General features: G+C 51.7%; 4 protein-coding genes across 4 annotated transcripts; 2 read left to right on the top strand and 2 right to left on the bottom strand.

Annotated features, from left to right (window-relative positions):
* Nucleotides 1-54: 54 nt before the first annotated feature.
* Nucleotides 55-1,767, top strand: KRP23_5206 (uncharacterized protein; the record flags this gene model as incomplete). Its single annotated transcript, XM_067890250.1, has 1 exon — nucleotides 55-1,767. The coding sequence occupies one exon, from the start codon at nucleotides 55-57 to the stop codon at nucleotides 1,765-1,767; it is 1,713 nt and encodes a 570-aa protein (XP_067746811.1).
* Nucleotides 1,768-2,305: 538 nt separating this feature from the next.
* KRP23_5205 (uncharacterized protein) lies at nucleotides 2,306-2,890 on the bottom strand (the record flags this gene model as incomplete). Its single annotated transcript, XM_067895863.1, has 1 exon — nucleotides 2,306-2,890. The coding sequence occupies one exon, from the start codon at nucleotides 2,888-2,890 to the stop codon at nucleotides 2,306-2,308; it is 585 nt and encodes a 194-aa protein (XP_067746810.1).
* A 676-nt stretch (nucleotides 2,891-3,566) lies between these two features.
* Nucleotides 3,567-4,466, top strand: KRP23_5204 (uncharacterized protein; the record flags this gene model as incomplete). The annotated part of the gene is made up of 1 exon (XM_067890249.1): nucleotides 3,567-4,466. The coding sequence occupies one exon, from the start codon at nucleotides 3,567-3,569 to the stop codon at nucleotides 4,464-4,466; it is 900 nt and encodes a 299-aa protein (XP_067746809.1).
* A 45-nt stretch (nucleotides 4,467-4,511) lies between these two features.
* KRP23_5203 (GDH/6PGL endoplasmic bifunctional protein) lies at nucleotides 4,512-6,597 on the bottom strand (the record flags this gene model as incomplete). Its single annotated transcript, XM_067890248.1, has 5 exons — nucleotides 4,512-5,430; nucleotides 5,492-5,544; nucleotides 5,622-5,750; nucleotides 5,829-5,975; nucleotides 6,055-6,597. 5 exons carry the CDS (start codon nucleotides 6,595-6,597, stop codon nucleotides 4,512-4,514), a joined length of 1,791 nt encoding a protein of 596 aa, XP_067746808.1.
* Between the last annotated feature and the right edge of the window lie 7,918 nt (nucleotides 6,598-14,515).

The following is a 14,515-nucleotide window of genomic DNA, read 5'->3' as shown; positions in this document are numbered from 1 at the left end:
ACATTATGTGTTCATACATCACTAACGCAGTGAAGCACTGGGCGAGACATCGCCATGGCCTCCCGTCGGCGTCTACTGCAGCTGCTGCCACGCCGCACCGGCCTCGCGCCCAGCTCCTCGCCGCTCCATGCCGCTCCCTGTCTTCAGACCGCTGACTCGCGTTTGTACCGCGTGTCGGCCTCGAACGGTGCGAAAGGCCGTCGCGAGTCGCAGTCCAAGTCGCTCAGTCAGTTAGTGCTGGCGCTGCGCACTTTCCACGAATTGGAGCGGCACTTCGCCGTGCCCTTCAGCTTCGTGGTGCCCCGTAGCATCATCTGGCCCAGGGAGCTACACCATCTGCCGCTCGGAGTGAAAGTGCACAGGTTCATGCAGGCGCTGGGCAAAGGCTCAGCCTCAGCAGTGGAGAGAACGAAGCAGGGCGCCGAGCAGCTGCAGGAGCTCAAGGCCATGGGTTTCCCGCTGCGCTCGTGGCAGGAGTATCTGTTCCAAGAGGTGTGTCTCCCGGCGCTCCACACATACGCGGACCAGTACGGAGACCTGTTCGTGCCGCAGAAGTTTGTGGTGCCCGAGGAAGACGAGGACGAGTCAGATCTCTGGCCTCGAGCCACGAGGGGGTACAAGCTCGGACTGGCCGTAGCCAAGCTGCGAAAACAGGTGCAGCAGCAGAAACAGAGAGAGCAGCAGCTCAAGGACAAGAAGAAACAGGCAGGCGACAAGCCGAAGGCCGTCTTGCCGCCCCTGCCAATGAATCAGGTGGAAGCGCTCAATGCGCTCGGGTTTGTGTGGAGAGTGCGAGACACCAAGTGGTATCAGTTTTTCCTCCCTGGTCTGCGGCGGTACAAGGAGCTGAATGGGAATGCGGACGTGCCGTTGGCGTTTACGATCCCGTCCCACGCTGAAGATCCGAGATGGCCCAAGGTGCTGGAGGGATATATGCTGGGACGACATGTGTACATGGTGCGCTCGGGGAAGTATGCGACGCAGGTTCGGGATAGCAAAGAGGAGCTGGATGAGCTCGGCTTCTCGTTTCGCCTCGTTGACAAGGTGTGGGGAGAAAGCATTTTCCCTGCGCTCGAGGTCTTTGCTGCCCAGTATGGCCACTGCGACGTTGGTCAAGATTTTGTGGTGCCGTCCGATGAACCTTGGCCCCTCGATTCGTGGGGACTCAAGCTGGGAGACACGGTCAAGAACATCCGGCGTGGAGCGTACGATTCTCAAGTGCAAGCATCTCGCAAAGAGCTTGACGCTCTAGGTTTCGTGTGGAACGCGCGCCATCGTGTAGAGAAGACTGTGCGCAGCGTGGTGATCCCAGCTCTGACCACCTATCGGCGACTGCATGGCAGCGATGCCCTGGTGACGACGGACTTTGTGGTACCCGATCGGGACCCCAACTGGCCCGTATTGACGCGTGGCTTTAAGCTTGGTCAGTGGATTACTCGTGTACGATCGGGCCAGGTGGCGCTTTCGTCCAAGTTGCGAGCTGAGTTGGATAAGGTTGGATTTGTGTGGCGCTCCAACGACCAGCGTTGGAATGATGTTCTACTGCCGGCCTTCCGTGCTTACGCTGAGCTCCATGGTGGTACTTGTACGTCGATGAGCACGAAGTTCTCAGTTCCTCCTGAGGTGCCGTACCCCCGCGCAGCCTGGGGTGTAAATCTAGGTGGCGCTTTGTGGCACATTCGCAATGGCGATTCGTACGTGAACTGCGAAGACAAACAGCGTGAGTTGCGTGCCCTAGGAATTCTGGCGGATGACGCCGTGGCATGAAGCTGAGGCTTCGCAGTGTGGTGCTACCTGCAACAGTCTATACGTTTTTACTAAGCATCTGCGCCGCCTCAATTACCTTGCTGCTGCTCACTGAATTGTTGCTGTAGATCTATTAGACTTTGGATACATACAGCACACGCACGTAAGTTCTAACCGAGTTGCATCAACTTGGTCCTGACCACGAGTAGTTATAAAATCACACCACTATTATGTTAGGACTCCAACGACAATCATTCTGAAAAAGCAACAACGTTTTGTTTTAAAGTATTTTGTACCGTATTTTTCCCTTGTTTTGATAGCCCTCGAATATACGCCTCCACCGGCTCCTCCGGCCTTGTGCTGCTCGTGTTCCTGAGTATCCTCGGACCCGTTCGTTTTGCTTTGTCATTCCACAAACGGCTTGCAATCGACTGCTCCACCTCGGTGACACGAGCCTTAGCTTTCAAACACGTCATGCAGCTCAAAATGAATGGGAAACGATTGAAGCATATACGAAAAAAACTAACAGGATGGCAACGCCATTACACGATCGAGCGCCTCAACCCCGGTAACTACGGGGAACCACGTCCATCTTTCCGTTACCTATAGACTTCAAGCGCAGACCCTTAAACGGGACGTGCTTCCCTTCTGGCTTCGGTTTCTGGACGTGGGGGAAAATCTTGTAGAAGAGCTTTACCAACCAAGCATCCGCTGACGCTGAGGGTTTAAGACCTCTCTCTTCGTCCTCCTCGACGGTGTCGACACCCGCACGCTTGACGCTGCTTTCTTCGACGCGGAGGTTACGACTCCAATTGGAGGGGGTGTCTGGAAGGACCTTGGTATCGGCCGCTGCGCCAATAGTGGAGACGGCGCTACTTGTACCAAAGAGTACGAATGCTGCTGCTAGGGCGACGAAAGATAGACGCATGCTTGTGAGGTGGTCTGCTACGTGTTCTGAAGGCGCTTGACAGGTAGCCGCAAAGTAGGGAACTGGCAGAAGGCAGTGTTCACCAAATACAATTTTAACGAGCCGCATTTGGTGCCACGGAAGCTGAAAGGAAAGGAGGTAGGATGGGATCGTATGCGTACCTGCAGCCACGTATTCTTCTTGATTACTGTAATACGGTAGCGAAGCTCTCCTCATGAGCAAAAGTTGTGTTGTGATAACGCGATGCCTATTAAGTTATTTTAATATTATAGTAGCCGTCCTAATTGAGCGCCGCTTATCCCACAAAAATAAATAAATAACACAAATAGTAGCCGTTCCTGTTATCTTCAACGTCGACTCGACTCGAAGGGGGTGTCAGGGAGGATCTCGATATCGGCAGTGGAGACGGCGCTACTAATACCGAGTCAGACGACGAATGATAGGCGCATGCTTGTGGTGGTGGTCTGGCGCATGTTTCGCCAGTTCTTATTAACAGGTAACTTTTATTTTATATTTTGCTTGGTTACGCCGATTGCGCTCGGGGTGAGCACTGCATCAACCTCGCTGACCAGGCCATCTGCCTGGCGGCTACGGCTGTTAGCAGGTAATAGTAAAATAGTGAACTGGCAGTTTGAAGGAGGCAATGTTCACTACTACAACCAGTGTAGTCTTGGGTTATCAAAGTCATCGAGTATGGATTTTAGAAGCCGAGGTCAGCAGGTCAAGATGACCGAGTGTAGCGGCAGCACTTCCACAGGGAACCCAAGAGCTGCTAAGACAGCTCTATAGCTTATTTATTTATTTGACAGCATCAAATAGGCGGTCTCGATATCGTACCCACCACCACCTGTAAAAGCAAATATCATTTTCGCCTCCTCCAACACAGTCAAAAATGGCGGCTTTGCGGCGGGAGGTCAAGTTCGCGCTCATTGTTCTCTCTCAGCTGCTGCTCTTCTGGCTCTTCCTGCTTTACGCGCCGCTGCACGACGGCGGTCTATTGAGCGACCGCGCGCCGTCCTCGAATTCGCTGCGTCGCTGCGTCTCCAGCGCCCACCGAGACCCGCGTTACGTGCGACGAGGCGTGTGCGTCACAACGCAGCAGCGTCGAAGTGCGCTGGAAGACCTGGTCTACGCGCTGAAGGTCTTGCTAGAGAACGCTGATGTGGCCTACTGGATTGATAGCGGCACCTTGTTAGGGGTGTACAGGGCCCGACAGCTCGTGCCATGGGACTACAACGCTGATATGGGGGTCACGATGCAAGGACTGGAGTATCTCCGCACCACTAATAAGGAACAGTTGGAGGTGCCGGAAGGCTATGAGCTCACGGTGTTTAATAGCTCACTGTACGAGGCTGGAGACACGTCCACGGCCGTGTCCGCGAGGTTCGCGGACACGAAATTCGGATTCTACGCCAACATTTTCGCGTTTCACGAGTTTGAAGGACTTTTTAAGGACGACGTGAGGGCGGCGACAGCACCGGAAGAGGAGGAGAATGTGGTGGGCAATGGGGTAGTGGTGGAGAAATTGATGGGTCCCGAGCCGTCGGAGATCTGGCATCGCTGCTTGCATTGTCCCGTGGTGGGGGAGTACCAAGAGGATGACGGGATTTTGAAGGGAGAGAATGCGACCCTAGCCAAGAAGCACTTCCGCGTCCCGAGAGACTGGATCTTCCCGCTTCGGTTGTGCAAGTTGGAGCTGTTTGAGGTCATGTGTCCGGCGCAGTCTGTGCCGTACTTGATGTTCATTTTCGGAAACAAATTCCTGACGCCGGAATTGTGGGAGTACATGTAAAGCAAGTTCTATGGCTTCTATGGGTGGAAAGCGTATGCTAGTGAGCTAAAGCTCTTCTCGTGCTGTTGGAGATCTGTCTGTTGACTGTGAACTGGAGAAAACCTGCTGCCACGGAGACGTTCCAGCTGGGTACGATGTGTATTGGAGCAGTGTGGATTGTGGCGGATACGCAGTGGCGTCGCTCGTAGGTACTGAGTGCTGAGAGTTACTTTCCGCGGCCTGCACAACTGACGCCCACAGCGCCCAAGCTGCTTCCACCTCATCCAAGTCTGCGAAGTGTTCGGTGGCACCATTGTATACTTCTCGCAGCAGAATGTCGTACGCTGAAGGTTCATCGCCAAGTTCCCATGCAACTGCTTCTTGACCCTGTTCCATTGCGTTCCGATTGGCTTGCATCGGAGTTATGACTCGATAGTCGTTCGTATACAGGTACTCCCAACCGTTCGGGTGCTTGAGGTCTCCCAGTACATCGCTAACGTCACAAGACCATTCAATTCTATGACTTTGGCGAGTGTCGGCATTCAGAGCTTGCTGGATGATCACGATGAAGCTGCATGGTTGAGCTCCCTTGTCTACAAAGACTCCGTCTCTGAAGGTTATAGTGATTGCCAATAGTCTCGCATCGGTAGCCTTCGCTGCGGCAAGACGAAACGTGGTGTTTTTCCATTCGTCCGACGAACTTGTGAACTCTATCATCGCAGCAGTCGGTGTAAAGTGGTCACTTGCATCGAGACCTCGGCCCATCTCTTCTTTGTAATGCGTGGCATACTCGTCGTACTGTGCTATCAACACTGATGGTTGTTTTAGTGGGGTTTTCAGTGCTTCAACAAATGTTAGCTGAGCGTCATGAAGACCAGCAGGTGATATCGAGCCTGAGAAGATGCCTGTGTTGAAGGACGGTGTCACTGCAACGCTCAGAAGGAGCTGTAAGTGGTTTACCATGACGTCGCGGATGATGCCGGCGCTGCAGCAGAATTATAGGGTTAGTGGGAGGATGCCGTGTTGGTGGATGCTGTCATGCTTACTTGTCAAAGTAGTGGACCCGATTTTGCAGCGTTGCTGTTTCTGTCATCTCAATCTGTAGTGGGTAAAAGAGTTTGGCCCTGTTAGTTCCTCCAAAATGATTTCACATGCACCACTGAGTGCGGCATTTACGTGGATATTGTCGATGTGTTCTGTGTTCCAGACCGGATGCAAAGCAGCCGCATTGAGTCGAAAGTAGCTCCGAAGCGCGTGCACAACAGGTTTGCCGGCGTAGTGGTCCATGACGTACAGCTCGTCGTTCTGCCATTCGTCGACCGAAGCATTCAAAGAATTAGCATCTTCACGGTCAATGCATGTCTTGATCTGCTCACACCGTACATTGTAAATCGCTCGCAGCTGCGTAGCAAGCTCATGTGCAGACTTGAGATCCCGCCCAAAAGGTTTCTCCACCACCACTCGGAGGAACGGAGCAGCTTGCGACTCTGTTGATCGCGGACGCAGGTAGCGATGAATAAGCTCGCAGCTCTAATAGTTCAAGAACGGCATCAACATCAGCACGCAAAGCTACAAAATTCAATTATCCAGTCCCTTGCGCATACTGTACCTGCAGGAAAAACTGTGGTGGGATGGCAAGGTACACCATCCTCCCCTCTTCACTTGGTAGCAGCTCGTTCATCTCATTTAACCATTGCCCCAGCTCTCGGTAATGGCTCTCCTCCCGCAACGGCGTGTACCTGACACTAGGTATAAATTCCCCTTCCAGAAACTCTCGACATTTCTGCGCAGTCGAAAGCTGCTCCTGTCCCCCCACTGCTCTACACACGCGCTGAGCGAACATATCGTCGAAAAATTTCTTATGCCAACCGCGACCTCTCTCTAAAGTGTCTGAAGCTCCTGCAATGAACCGATAGGTCCGTCCAGTGGTCGACGCAGCCTGCAACGCCAAGCGGAACAGCGCCACCCACAAATATTTAGCGGCCAAATCCCCAGTAGCACCCGCCACAATGACGTTCACCACTTGATGTTTGCTGAAAGGTGGCGCAGGCGATCGAGAGTCGCTTGTGAAATGAGAGAGCAACACGAAGGGCCTGTTGATGATCAGGAACACGAGCAGCGCAAGGCCTAAAGAGCGGTGGTGGCAGCGCATAGTCGAAGGTTATCGAAAAATGTCAATAGAAGAAAAACAAATACGGCAGAAATGTTTTATTTCTACCGCAATTTTGATGAGCCATTTTAGCTTCTAATCTCTAGGATTTACGTTAAAGCATACTCATTTAGAATCCTTCTTTTTTCAATCAAAAATAATGGACACAATGATAATCGAACCGTGCCCATCTGCTAAAATGGTGGTGCTCTTGCCATTTGACTACATGTCCAAGCACACTGTGATAGGTTACAGTAAGCACCAACGGCAAAGTTTTGTGCTGGCCGGCTGTGGTCGTAGTAACTTGCTCATGCGATCTTGAGCAGATTTAAGCTGCCGGCGAACACGAACTAAAGTGTCTTTTTGCTGCTCCAAAACCTCACTTCCAAGTTGTGTTTCAATATTATCCTCAAGACTGGTTCACTTCGTTCGCTGTCCTGGGTGATGCTGATGTGGGTGGTAGATAGCGAATATCTGTTTTAAAGGGTAACATCCCTAGCGACGCTTGGTACCTTGAGTTATATGCGAACTCAGCGAGAGAGAGAATATATACCAGTCGTCACAATTGCTGCTGCTTAACGCACGTAAATAATTTTCAATTGTCTGGTTTACTCTCTCAGTAGCTCCATTTGCGTGTTGTTGGGATGCAGTCGTCATATTTTGGCGCGCTCCAATCATCGCACACAAATTTGTCCAAAGCTCTGAAGTGAACATGTGATCTCGGTCAGAAAGGACCTCGTCAAGTAGACCATCCAACATAAATATTCGATTTCGGTATAGTTTAGATGTCTCTCGCGTCGTTATAATTGTAGTCATTGTCAGGAAATGAGCACGCTTTGTCCAGCGATCAATAACGACCATGATGGCATCCAACCCTTCTTTAGTCCCAGGAAGCGCTACAATAGAATCCAATGCAAGATGCGTCCATTTTGCAGTAGGGATGACACGGAACCGCAATAATCCTGATGTTATGGTGTTTTTGCTTCTCGTTCACTGACATCCTTCACACTACTGAACATAAGCTCAAACTGATCGCTTCACGTATCGCCAATACTAGTATTTCTCAACGAGTCGGGGTTCTGTGTCTACTCCGCGATGCCTGCAGCACTTAGCGTAATGAAATCCATACAACTGGGCATTGTGGTGTTGTGATTCACAAAAACTTCGTTAGTGCGGCTTCCACGCAACAACACAACAATTCGCCGAGTCAGGTCGGCGTTGTTGGGCTTGCGCAGGGTTCTGTTGGTTCCCTTTGCGGTTCGGCCCAGCCGGGTCCAGTTGAGGCCCTGTTCTCGCTGAGTACCAATCCAAACTCCAGAAGCTCGCCTGAGCGGGGCAGCTTCCGTTCCTCAAACCCTGTGACCTCCACCAAAGGATGGACGTCGGCGCGCTAGCGTTTTTACAGGTCACCGAGCGCAGAGTACGCTCAGCTAGAAGATTGCGGTGTCCTGGGTTGTGCAGACCCACCGACTCGTCGATTCGACGAGGTGTGTCTTCGCTGGTAGCGAGAAGTGCCCACCCCGGGCCGACCTTGATCTCTTGGCGCTACCAGTCGATTCCTCTACAAGCTATGCCTCTCGGGGAACGACGGCAGACATAATCCAGCCCACGCAGGGACTTACCGGAAAGTATACGCTGTTCTTGGACTTAGAAGATTCTTCTCTGTTTTGTTATCTCTGTGTCTTCGGGGAGTCCCTTCGGGCTCCCCCCTTTGGTCTCCTATCTTATCCTATACAAGTACCTAGTGAAATGGAGTCGTTATAGATCTCCCTGCGACTCTTCGCTCAGCTTCCTAGTTGATCTTCGCCGAGTCGGGTCGTTATGGATCTCGGCCGACCCTTCACTCCGATTCCTGATTTATCCTCTCCCACTTGGAATAACTCCCAAATGGAATACGCTCGCTGAGTCGCCGAGTCTTGGTGCTCGCCGAGTCCGACTGCTTCGCCGAGTTCGCCGCTTAGGTGCGAACTCCGATTAGGTACGACGTACTTAGCTGAGCCAGAATGGGTGGTCTACCCAAAATATGAGTTTCCCTACACCACAGCATCAATAATCTCAGCAATGTTCGGCAAAACCAATTGGTGCCTGCCGGCCACCGTAGCTTGCCAATTTCGTGGCTACAACACTGGAATCAGCTGAATATGACAGTTTGAGTGACATTTAGACCAGTGCTTGTGGCCCTTCGAAACACGTGTCTGTGGACTCATTGCAGCACCGCCAATGCCGTCGATTGAATTGGTATGTTGTATTTCAACAGCAGGGCGCTGCGGATTGAAGTGCACTCGCGGTGATTCCAAATCCACGCACCAACACAATTAGCTCATTTCCAAAATTTCAAGCTTCTGCTCATAACACCGCCACCACGGCCTTCGTCCACATCTGTCCAGCTGTATTGAGGATACTCTTAAGATTGCCCATGCAGCTGACCACGATGCGGTTTACCCGCGTTGGGTAGGTGGTACGCTGCCCGAATCAGTTGGCGCCGCCCTGGCAGAATACACCGCGGACGCCATGGCCATTCCTACGGTTTTGTATGGTGCTACTCACGACACTGCTCACGATGGTACTCACGATGATGTTCACGAAGCAACCGCTACGTTATGGCTTGTGACAGCAGGTGGCTTGGCACGGTTGTGCAGCTCAGGTCGTCAGCGGCACGGATGCCATGATTCTTCCCCCACCACTGCTGACCGTGTTTGTCCTTCGCTATCGCCAACGATGTTGGCACTCGATTTTGGCAGGAAGATCGGCCCCAATGTTGCCTGGCACGGTCTTTGACGCGCTTGTACACTACTACATGACCGCCGTGTTGATAGTTATGGTACTATTGGTCAAGATGCATCCTCGGTTGCCGCATATTATGGTGGTGTTTGGTTCAGGCAGGAAGGTACTGTCTGGCATGGATCGTCACTCTCGGTGACAGTGCTCATTCTCCGGATTATGTGGTACCTAAGGTACCCTGGTAGTCGATTTGTGGAACTGGTTGTCCCTCATTTTCCAGAAACACCAGATTTCGTTCGGAAGAGTCGCAAGCTTCACTTTGATTATTGCTGTAATTTGAGGGATGACGAATCCCACAACATCGAGCGATAATCTACACGCACTTCGTACACGCGCAGCCGAAATCTGCGCAAATACAGTATGCGCACCATCACGCTCAGTGTACCCGAATTCCTACGCGCGCTTTATTGTCTGACTCCTCTTGATACGAGTTCTAATACTTCAGCTGTCGTTTGTACGCCGCATTGCCAAACATTGCAGCTCGGGGCAGTCACCGCCGCTCGAAGAGGAATCGTATGAATCCGTTCTCGCTATACTTCCTACAGATCAAATGCTGCTTCAAACGGCTGTTACTCATGCTCTTGACGGCGATCTTCCCCAGCCCCGATAAGATTTCAAGAACTGCGTGCTGACGACTTCGTGGCATGGCTGCTCACGCTGCGCACTGCGACTGGTGCACAGCTGAGTTTCTCGGAGTTGAATACCCATCGTGCTGGTCTCTTCAACAGTTTTCGTGCGTACAAAGAGGGCATGTCCAAGACGCTAGACCGTGGGCTAGTGGACCACTTCAAGGGACTGAAGAGAACGATTGCAAAGGATACGGCGACAGGAGTCTGGCAAGCCATGAAGTTAGGGAAGGATCCGCTGCCATTTGATTTGTACAAGTTTCTGTGTACTGCTATGCTGAATAGTTCTTCGGTGGACATGGTGGGTGGACATGGTGTTCACTCGAACCTACATGATTATAGCTTGGAATTTGATGGGTCGCTCTTGTGGTGTAGGGAAACTCATATTTTGGGTAGACCACCCATTCTGGCTCAGCTAAGTACGTCGTACCTAATCGGAGTTCGCACCTAAGCGGCGAACTCGGCGAAGCAGTCGGACTCGGCGAGCACCAAGACTCGGCGACTCAGCGAGCGTATTCCATTTGGGAGTTATTCCACGTGGGAGAGGATAAATCAGGAATCGGAGTGAAGGATCGGCCGAGATCCATAACGACCCGACTCGGCGAAGATCAACTAGGAAGCTGAGCGAAGAGTCGCAGGGAGATCTATAACGACTCCATTTCACTAGGTACTTGTATAGGATAAGATAGGAGACCAAAGGGGGGAGCCCGAAGGGACTCCCCGAAGACACAGAGATAACAAAACAGAGAAGAATCTTCTAAGTCCAAGAACAGCGTATACTTTCCGGTAAGTCCCTGCGTGGGCTGGATTATGTCTGCCGTCGTTCCCCGAGAGGCATAGCTTGTAGAGGAATCGACTGGTAGCGCCAAGAGATCAAGGTCGGCCCGGGGTGGGCACTTCTCGCTACCAGCGAAGACACACCTCGTCGAATCGACGAGTCGGTGGGTCTGCACAACCCAGGACACCGCAATCTTCTAGCTGAGCGTACTCTGCGCTCGGTGACCTGTAAAAACGCTAGCGCGCCGACGTCCATCCTTTGGTGGAGGTCACAGGGTTTGAGGAACGGAAGCTGCCCCGCTCAGGCGAGCTTCTGGAGTTTGGATTGGTACTCAGCGAGAACAGGGCCTCAACTGGACCCGGCTGGGCCGAACCGCAAAGGGAACCAACAGAACCCTGCGCAAGCCCAACAACGCCGACCTGACTCGGCGAATTGTTGTGTTGTTGCGTGGAAGCCGCACTAACGAAGTTTTTGTGAATCACAACACCACACTCTACTAATGCTTTTGGGATCTCGTTGGAGCATATGGAATGGACGGAAGGCTCTCTGTGCATTTATTTTTATCACATGAAGAATGATCAAGCTGGAGACCGACAGCACGACCCACGGCACGTGTATGCTAACCCACTAGAGCCCGACATTTGCCCGGTGTTTGCTCTTGGAATTTACCGGAGTGTATTTACATTTGATCGTGCCGATGGCAAACTGTTCCTCGGTGGGAGTCAGTACGATTGCTTTCGCCAAGGGTTGGTGCGCACACTAAGCTTAGACAAAGTATCGGAGGAGATAACGAGGCGAGCAGTAAAGCCGACGGACATTGGAACGCACTCTTTGCAAAGGTGCTGCCACATTTGTTTCATCTGGCTCAACAGTGTGCCCGTCGTCCACAGCCGTAAACTAGCGAGCAGGCTGATCGCTGGAAGGAGTTCAAAATACGTACCTCCGGTACGAGGCAGCGGGTGATATGCATGTAGGACGAACCAGTGATGGCCAAAAATGTATTGCAGGTATTGGCATTGATCAATACTACTCGCAATGCCATATTGTAAGCTCGGCGGGCATTGCAGTACATACTGGAGCGCCCATCGACATTGCAGTTCTTACTGTTCCCTATGCCTAACCGGTCTCAGCAAATTCAGTGATCCTGTAGCGGACCCGAAGCCTAGCCGTATAAAGCTTGACGATTGGTACGCAGCCAAGGGGCCTCCAGAGTATACGCGGATCGTATCAAAACCGTTATGCCTTCTCTCAAGAACTTCAAGAGTATCATGACCGACTTGCAGAAGCAGGATCAGCACATTGGCACAGTGCATGATACCTTCAAGATGATGACTGCAGATTATCCTGAACTAAAAAACTACCTCGCAGCTGATGCAGCTATCTCGCACAGCCTGGAGTTTGAGGCAGCGACCGTGAAGATCATAAATGGTGAATAGGATAGTCTTACTGAACGGGAGAAGGCACGTGTGAGCTGCTTTCTCGTGCGTGAGCCCTCGGAGATGTCAGAAACCCAGGAAGTCGACAACACGAGGAGCTATGCTTGCCAACTGCGTCTTCGCAAACGACAGCGATTGATGCCAGGCGAGGAGTACGTCGATCTTCGCTTCATTGCAGGGACATCAGCATCAGCTGAGCGACTATTTAGCAGTGCCAAGCACGTGCTTAGAGCAACCAGGAAGCGGTTGACGCCAGTCAACTTTGAGAAATTAATCTTTCTCAAACACAACCGCCACGTTTGGAACGCGGACATGGTGGCTCAGGCGATGAAAGCGGCTTCTGCGGCGAAACAGTAGATTTCCTAGTATTGCAGTAAATATTGCTGCTGCGACCGGAATTGCAGTTCTCACTGGATGCTCACGAAGAACTTCAATACATACTGCTTCTCAAACCCTGCTTCTCATACTTTGTCTGCAATGCCGTCCAGTACATTTTTGGCCATCACTGGGACGAACGGTAACGCAGCTGCCGTCTGATTCACGCGATTTTGCCTGTCTCTTTCCTCATTTCGAGTGTAGCGACGATCAAGTCGAACAAGCAATCTCTGTCGTGTTTCCGGGGGCTTCAAGCTGTATCCACTATATCTTAGCGTTTGCACTGGTCTCCCTAGTCTACCACAGCGAGTATCTCAAGACGACCCTGTCAGCTTCCCATGGTTTATTCCGCACCCCGATATTTTCTTCTTAGTCAATGCTCATCGACCAATCTGAGCATATAAAAGGCGGAACGGTACCAGCCAAAAGCAAGCTTAGAGCGACAGGGGTCCCACCACATGTTTGTATCCTCGCTAGCATGGCAAAACAGCAGCATAGTGCTGAAAAGACTTTAGAGAAAATTGACTCCTCGCGCAAGACAGATGTAAACGATATTATCGGAGAGCTCGAGCGCCGAGACTGTCACTTTTGCATGGTTTGAACGATATGATAATGACCTGTCTCGATTCTGCGGGGGTTACGGAGCTGGTGGATCATGTCCAACAAATTGATCAGACCAGAACCTCTGCCGCAGCAAATGACCACCAAACAAGTTCGCAGCAATGGTGTAGCATTTCTTCATCATTTTCCATTCCCGACTGCACAATATATCAAGCGTGGTTGCTTTGGCAGTGTGGCACCGCCACTATGAATGTCTCTCCATTGCGACTCGTTCAGCCGTGCCAATTTTCAAATCAAAATGCCAAAAAGAGACTGAGTGACTTGGGGTTCCTGTGCAGACCCATTGAAACACGAGCAGCTGAACTGGGGCTCAAGCACGCAATTTTGAGTATACGTGAAGCAGATGAGGTATTCAAAGAACGCGGTGCTGTGGTTGAACTCCCAACAACGAGGGCGACATGAAGAAAACGACGCCGTGGACATCTTCTTTGGCGTACCGCTGTCAATGAACTTCGAGCAGATAAGGGAAGACGGTGGAATGAAAGACAGCTGGCGGCAACGAGTTAGATATCTGAGGGACCAGTAGAGGTATTGAGTGCATACCACACCGATTGGCCCTACTTCATGAATTACTGTCACCCATCGCTTAAATACGATCCCACGACCGTCCCACAAATTCCGTCTAAGAGTCATTAGAGAGTTTTCGCAAGCTTGTCCATTTCCATTCGCAGACATTCTCAGAGGTGTGGCTACAGGAGATCAAAACTTCGTTTCGCGTTTCTCAGTCACAGAGTGGATCAGCTTATCAAACAGCATATTATGCATTATTGAAGGCTCAAAATGAGTTCGTTGCTTCTATTCACTCCTGAACAAGCGAAGATGACGGCGGACGAGGTTGTGCTGCTGTGCGCCCTGCTCGGTGATGCTGGAGATCTGCTCCAGTCGTTCCATGGCTACTCGGCGAGCCACGAGCGACGCTTCCTCGTCTTGCTCACGCTTCTTCTGCTCATCCTTCTTCTTGCATTCCTTCGCCAGCGTTGCATCATCTAGAAGCTCTACTAGCTCATCTAGCAACTGGTATCTCTCTGTTATCTTCTCGGACACGCCAGAGAATAACGCCACCTTCTTCATGGTCTCGCGGTGAGTTTGAACGAGCTGGTTCATGCGCGACTGGGCATTCTTGCCACTGAGCTTGCTACGTGTAAATCCTGGCGAGGCTACCAGTGTTACTGCAAGAATATCCCAGTGCTGCATGACCTTGCCTCGTGGCTTGTCAAAGGGGCGGTCAAGCAGCACTTGGCGCAGCAAAGCGACATCATCTTCTTCAATGTAGTTCTTACGGCGCGGTGGGGCTATCGAGTGGG

This window comes from Phytophthora ramorum, assembly GCF_020800215.1.
Source record: "Phytophthora ramorum isolate Pr-102 chromosome Unknown Phyram_PR-102_s0004, whole genome shotgun sequence".
In the NCBI taxonomy this organism is placed as follows: Eukaryota; Oomycota; class Peronosporomycetes; order Peronosporales; family Peronosporaceae; genus Phytophthora; species Phytophthora ramorum.
The sequence above is the reverse complement of the archived record's forward strand: the minus strand, read 5'-3'. Positions and strand labels throughout refer to the sequence as shown.